The 7,615-nt window shown below is 33.9% G+C and overlaps 1 protein-coding gene across 2 annotated transcripts in view; it reads right to left on the bottom strand.

Annotated features, from left to right (window-relative positions):
• The window catches only part of FSTL5 (follistatin like 5), a 268,544-nt gene that overhangs the window by 21,255 nt on the left and 239,674 nt on the right, over positions 1-7,615 (bottom strand). For both annotated transcript variants that reach the window (XM_005415567.2, XM_031066443.1), the window contains 2 exons: positions 6,920-7,027; positions 5,252-5,376 (listed from right to left, as the gene is read on the bottom strand). In XM_005415567.2, the coding sequence (XP_005415624.1) occupies positions 5,252-5,376; positions 6,920-7,027 (233 nt within the window). The remainder of the gene's footprint in view (positions 1-5,251; positions 5,377-6,919; positions 7,028-7,615) is intronic.

The raw sequence follows: 7,615 nt of genomic DNA, 5'->3' as shown, positions 1-7,615 counted from the left end.
TCATTATAGGCTTATAGCTTGATGACTAAGAACTGGCTCAAAATTTTTTCTCCCCTAATGTGCATTGTTGAACTGAATTTGTAAAATAAGAACTTGTCCCTTATCTTCACACTAAATCATACTATGTGAAAAATTCAACCCCTACATTAATTGTATTTCTTTTGTTAATATTTCATCTAGAGCTGACTTAGCATGTACTGCTTCCATTGTTTCACTCAGTAACTACTGAATAGAAAGCTTTTTCTGATTATGTAGGATTTTTGCAACAGAAATAATATCTTCTGCTTGATTATTTGCATAGAAACAGTGAAAATGCTCTCACACCCTGTCAGCTACTTCACACCTCTGTAGGGGCTTAAACTCTGGAATGAAATGTGAATGTACTGACTCACTGCTCCACATGGGTTTCATTTAAGAAGGTTCACAGGAATGCATTGGCAGCACATTCCAATTACCTCTTAAAGAAAAACTTAGTTTTTGGATTGTTTTGTGCACATGAATAAGTGTTATTTTAGAAAGACTGCTTCCCCTATTACCGTACACAACAGAAGCATAAAAGAGAGAAAAAACTCAAACAGAACATGTTAAATCTACTCAGAGCCTGAGCCATCTCACCAGTGAGTTGATTGTTCATTTTTCCACTTGTTAGGTCAGGTAACAGTATGACATTTAAAACACTGCTCAAAGATTAAAACATCTAAAAACTTGGAGTTACTCCATTAAAGCGAGTTCATTTAATTCTGCTTTTGAAACATTTTGCAGTGTAGTGAAAGACCTTAATTTATTCCAATTATCTTTTGTTCACTTCGATTTATGAACACTGGAGCTCAAATAATAAGCCCTTTTGCTCCTTAGGCTTCCAAGAATATATTTTCGTAAGTATTGTACAAGTCATCTTTCTGCAACCATCCCACATACTAACTGCAAAAGTCTATTTTTATGATAAGGAGTGGTATTAGCGGACAATTAAGGACAAGATCGTTGGTTGTCCTGAATTGCTTTGGAACAGAAATAGCTCACTGAATAAAATTTTCTTCTTATTAAATGTATAAGGACAAATATTGAAAACATATATTCCATTCTTATAAGGTGCATCTACAGAATGAAAAGTCTTCAGAAAGAGCTGAAGAAAAACACCTTGGCATTTGTACTATTTATTACAGCTTAATAGATCTCATACTACCTACTTTTGTGGCCCTGGTGTTTGGTAATTTTTAAACAGAACTGGGGGGAAGGGGAGACTTTTTCAAGCTGTGTGTACTGAAAATATGGGTATGAAAGTGTGCATGAAAATCAGCTTTACATCATTCATTCATTCTCTTGGTATAATTCAAAGTATATTGACAGTGAGTGCACAGCCAATAATATCAGCAGCATGGGCTGCTTTTCAAGATAGGCAAGATAAATATATCATTTCTTCTCTTCAAAATCTTTAGATTTCCAACTGCAAGACTGAACAAACTTCTTCCACTGTTCTTTCTAGCAATAAGTTTTACTGTTTTGTGCCATAGCCTCTTTTTCTAAGATTAAGATCTGTTGTGCATTGCCCTACAACCAGCTGGCACAAGAAAGTGATGAAAACTCATGGGAAACTGACTTTCTCTAAATTCTGAGCTTGTTTAGTGAGAAAAAGAAGAAAATTTATTTCCATCATGAAGGAATGCTCAAAGGCATGATGCAATTCCTCCCTTAGAGTCAGCAGGTAAACTAGTCTTGTCAAAAAAAAAAAAAAAACAAAAACCAAAAAACAAACCAGGAAAATCTAGAATTAAGTCACCTCTATAATGGGATGTCAACCACATCTGTCTGCAACTGAGACTCTCTATAGAACCATGAACTTGCTATCTGGAAACATCAGTGGGGCTGCTCTAGATATTATTAGGGTGATAATTAGTAGTTTTACTAAAACAAAGAGATATTTTCTTTTCCTTATAAATATATACATACACACACACATATATATCTTTAAAAATGCAGATACAAAAGGATTACAGACAAAACATTGCTTGATTCCTAATGGTGTTTGAGTGTAAGGAAATAGTATTACTGGAACATAAAAAAGACGAAGATACCTTCCTAACATGCCAAAACTAACTGGTGGTACTGAACCTACCACATTTTTCTCCCCAAAATGATAAAGTTTCTTTTCTTGTCCTCTTCTGTACACATATCAATTATCCACCAATTATAAAATGAAGTTTAAAGACAATAAATTCATCTATTCTTCCTGCACTTCTTTTGGCTCATGCCTACTTAGTGTGGTTAGTTGATGTTTTGATGGTGCATCACAGTTGTTCACAGCATGAATGAATGTTATGCCTGCTGGTTATAAACCAAATAACCAAAAGGTTATTTGCCCTGACTCCTGCTGTGTAAGTACAAGAAAAAAATAACTCAGTCAGTGGTAGGAAAAATACAGAAAAACATTTTTTTTCCTTGGAATTAATTACTGTTTACCTGACACCAAAATTTATGGTATCTCTTCAAATGTCCAATCTGGAGGTAGTGTGTCCTAAATTATCTGCTGCCTAAAATAGCATTAAAATGTGTAGAATTTTCTTTTCTAATAATGAGCAGCCCATTTGGATTTTCATATATAAAAATAACTGACCTAGGTAAATCAAATTACAGTTCCACCACTTAAATAATTTTTCAACAAGTTTTAAATACTTATACACATACTAGTAGCAATTACCACTTTAGCTATTATTAAAAATTTAAAAAAATTGCTCACTACGGCTTTAAATTATTTGCCTTTACTTCTGTTCCTATGTGTTAACAAGCCAACCTATTGGACAGAATATGCTGTATATAGTAATACACTGCAGATGGTATCAGATGGTTTGTGCTAGCTGTTAGGAAACTTATTTAATTCTTTTAAGTGATATGTGGGGTTTTTTTTGCTTAGAATTGCCTTTTTTTGGACAGTGTATTTAGTTCTGGATGCTAATTTGGTAAGCCATGCATACTGTCTTCTGCCTCATCATTCAAAATTTTAGTTTACAAGTGACAAATGCACCTAGCTAGAGAAAGTTTTCATTTTTCTGAAAGGGGCTGGTGTTGCATGGCCAAAGGGAGCTGATTTCTGACGAAGAATAAATAGGGCCCTTGGGCAATTAACTGTACCAGCCAACTCAGCCAGTGGGCTTATTTCCCTCTTAGCTGTTTTTTTGCAATTCATACTCATAAATTGCTCCCCTGCTTGTTATACACTCACAAGAATAATAAACTCAAGCTTTATGTTTGCTGCCTAACAGCCTTAAGAAACACATGCTGCGATTGAGTGGGGCTTTTTTGTTGACTGGTCATAGTAACTTTAATAGACTGGGATTTTCTACATCACTACTAATTTGATGAATACAGTTAATTTTAAATCTTTCCTCTAACATTGTTCATATATTGCATTCTAATTTAAACAAAAAAAGCAAGGTACTTGCAGGCCAGACGTTATGGAAGACAAATTCTTCAACAACTGATTAACATAAACAGCTCTTGAAGCATACATTGAGAGAAAAGCACTGTATTTGTCTGCGTAGTGTTTTTTAAATTTTCTTTTTAGAAAATGCACTCAGAATTAATAGCATTTGCCTTAAGCTCATTATTTGATAAAACCAGATTGATTTTGTTCATTAAACCCTCCAAATCTATGGGTTTAGCAGTGGACAAACTACTGCAGTCTTTTTTGCCATACCAGGAATTTTCTTTTGGCACTTTGGCAATTTTATCTGGCATGTGAATATTAAAAAAAAGGAAAACAAACAAACAAACAAACAAAACCCAACCAAAAAACAAACAACAAACAAACAAACAAAAAAACTTTACTAGGCCTGAATTGATGTACATATTTATTATATATCTGCAGGCACTTATCAAATTTTATTCTTTCAACGTTCAATTGATTTCATACCCCTTTTTTATTCTTGTGTGTTTTCTTTTATTCTTTCATTCTATTTTCTGTTGAGGAGTACAGGACACATGAAATGACTCAGCAGCTGAAGATAACATGCAAAGCAGGAAGAGCCTACTTGACCCATTTGGGCAAAATATCAACCTAAAATGGTTTGAGTTAGATGAGGCAAATCCAACACTAGAGTTTGACTGGCCCTATTTTTCTTTTCGCAGTCCTGATTCCCCTCCTAGTATGATGTTTATCCCTATCCATGGTTTTATTTTCCTATTTACTTGAACATGAAAGTATCTTAATGTCAGTTCTGTTTGGGCAGTGCCTCTAGTACCTGCTAGTTTATGAAACAGTAACTTTTGTCCTCACAACACATATCTGTCCCAAATACTGCAGAAATATTCAATGTTTTTCTAAGGCTGAATGTGAGGACTACAGATTACTTCAGGGACACAACAGGAATTTGCCTAGTCAGTTCAAGAAATCTAGTAATTATGGTACTTAGAGTCAATTTATTATTCAGATATATTAATCTATACATCTATCTATAATTTCTTTTTAAATTGAATAGGGTTGATTGCTAACTTACTTGTTAGTTTAGAGTTTTGTAGGAAATAAAAAAAATATCTCTCATCAACAATGTCTTTAGAAGAAGCCAAATGTTCCTTGATACAGAAGACTAGATTCTTCCCAGGCACATACAGAGTGAATTCTAAAATCAATTGTAAAATCATCCTAAATTGCATGCTTTCACATTTAAAAGAATACCACTCACTACCATCAGAAATTTTATCTTTTTTAATGGAGATGCCTATTTACACTTGTAATTTGAGAATTTTGCTAGAACAGAATGATGACAGTCAAGATTATCTAATGAAGATATTCCTATAGAAACTTGGCATATTAGAATAAATAATGGATAATTGTTGGCAGAGCTATTTTGAGGCAAAATGGATCTACGTCAGCTTGCAAAAAAACTTAGAAGTTCTAAACATACAAACTTCTAATACACATTAATGCAATACTCAGATGAAAAAATCCTAGATTGCAGAATTATTCAATACCTAGAGGTAGAAATGCTACAGAAAAAAAACATGGAAAGAAAATTATATATCACATTCTTACTAGTGTATTTTGAAAAAGAAAAATAGATTTTCCTCTAAGAGGTCATGGGGAGAGTTCTGCTTTATGCCTGTGTTAAGTGTTGTCCTCTTTTCCTCAGCTTCTCTTTCTGTGTTCCATGTCTTTTAAAATCCAGCTGATCAAATTGTTCAGTTCTGTCACAGCCAGAACTGTTCATGGGATGAGCACAAAGACAACCCAACACTCCCCACATTCAGACAAACTTACCGCACGTGGGTAATGATAAGGGTTGTGGCTGGAATGAAAAAGTCATCCACTCTGTCAAACTGCTTCCCCACGGGCTGAGTATGGATTGTGTGATGGGAAACACTCCCACTGGCTTGCGTTATCACCTGCACAAAGTAACATCAGCATAAAGTATACAAGTATTCTTCAAAAATCAAATCTCAATCCAAATGAATGAATACAGTATTGCCTCTGTGTTCTCTTGTGTTGTCTTTACCACGTTACCAAGAAAAGGAGTGCAAATAATAGTTACAGATTTCAGAGAACTATTACATACTGAAACACTTAGTCTTCATACTTATTTTTCCCCTTCATCTTTTTTTATTAATCTCGAATCCATATTTATTAATTTACACTACTAAAGCCCTTAACAGTTCTTAGCTTAAACTAAGGTTTTGTTTATCTTTTTACTTACACTAACTCTTAGAGTGAGATTAAATTTTTAAGCACTTCAGCCAGAGTGAAAAGATGCTATCAACAAATCCACTGGAACATATGGCTATGCATACTCCCAATTCTCATCAATCATGAGATAATTCAGCATAGCACAGACATATTTCAGAAGAGCAAGCTGGACTGAGTTTAAATACTCCTTAAATTGTTATGAGCCAATTTCATTCAAATCCCAATATCTTGGACCTTTTCTGAAGCAAATGTTTATGGGTAAATAAAAGACAATTCCATATAATAGCCACTATGCTTTTCACATATATGCCTTTAAGAATGGATTTATTTTTTTTGGAAAAGGAGACAATCTACTATCTATACTGTAATTAACAATGAGGGTGAGGATGATCAGCCGCTTTAAAATATAGTAAGACTGACTCATTTATCAGTTCTGGGGAGGAGTGGTTACTAAACTTCCACAGATTACCTTGCACTCCCAAAATTAAGGGTCTGTGGGTGTTGAAAAGGTGATTTCAAATGTTACTAATTTTGCTTTTAAAATTCCTCTTATTCTTTTTCTTATATATAAGTATATATTAAATACACAAGGATTTAATTAACTTCTGAAGAAAAGGAAAACAAATTAGAAGAAAAATGAATTTTTAAATTATGATATAAGGCTGATCATCATAGTCTCAGGGGATTTCTATAAATAAGGAACAGAAATTAATAAAAAAGTATAAAGGTAAGTACAGCTTCCTGAGATGTTGCTTTAGTGACTGTCCCTAGGTCTGTCACTTCTCCAAGGTACAGTAAAAATCAAGATTTTTAATATCTTTCATGTGAAAAAAACCCAATAAAGACAGAGCTTTAATATATTGTCCAGAACGTCCATATGACTTTTATGAAATGGAAGTATGCCTAAAGTCCAGTTTATCCTCTAATTAGGGACAGAAATATCAAGAACAGCAACAGTTTGCTCTCAAAAGACTGGTAATACAGAACATGCTGCTGTTTTCAGCTACATTCCTTATCCTTCTATCAATTTGCCATTGCCAGTTCAGACTAAGGGTCTTGAAAATAATCATTAACTTTTGTATGAGGTCAGTTGTTTGGCTTGTTTTCTGGTTACCTGAAATAATTTCTCTGCCCTTGCTGGGGTCATGGTAATAATGCCTAAAGGAAAATATGCAACACATTGCAATTACACAAAGGTTCAACCTGTCTGTATTTCCTCACATATAATCATTGTGATCACCTCACCTGCAAAGTTGGTGAATTCTTTTCCATGTTTCCCCAGCTCAGCACCCAGACTTGATCATGTGATTTATCATAGTGTAGCTTCACTGGAACAGGATCTGTACTCACTGCCTGAAATGGAACAAAAAAAGAAATCCTTTGTCACATTTTCAAATGAAACATAATATATATGCTTGAATGAAAATGATGAGTAGATATACATTTTCAGATGCTTTCAGACTGTATTTAGGAATTATGTTGTCAATTCTTGAAACAGTCCTCTGATTAATTCAGAGTTACTGAATTGCTGAAAATGTGTTTTTTATTTATCATGTACTCTAACACTTGGTATCAAATCTACATAATACTGAAGCCTTTAAGAAGTTGAAAAACAAGGTTTTTAATCAAGTACAAAACTATTTGTCTTCCTTCCCTGCCATCACTCTCACTTTACATATATTGGTTGAAAAACTACACCATTTACTGAAAAATGGTTAAAAAGGGAAGAGTATTCTCAAGCCACACAGTGGAATTAATGGAAGATGTTACTGCAAAAAATCAACATGATGTAGCTGCACCCAAAATTTCCTATCTGTTAAAATGTGTATATTTTGTTGAAGTAGGAAGGATTGTTTTCATATGTTTTCGAATTACAGTTGCTACTTTTCATAGAACCTGTGATCAGAACTGAAGTGGTTTCGCTTCAACCTTCAGCACTCT

The sequence above is a fragment of the Geospiza fortis genome, unplaced genomic scaffold, assembly GCF_000277835.1.
Source record: "Geospiza fortis unplaced genomic scaffold, GeoFor_1.0 scaffold40, whole genome shotgun sequence".
NCBI lineage: Eukaryota > Metazoa > Chordata > Aves > Passeriformes > Thraupidae > Geospiza > Geospiza fortis.
The sequence above is the reverse complement of the archived record's forward strand: the minus strand, read 5'-3'. Positions and strand labels throughout refer to the sequence as shown.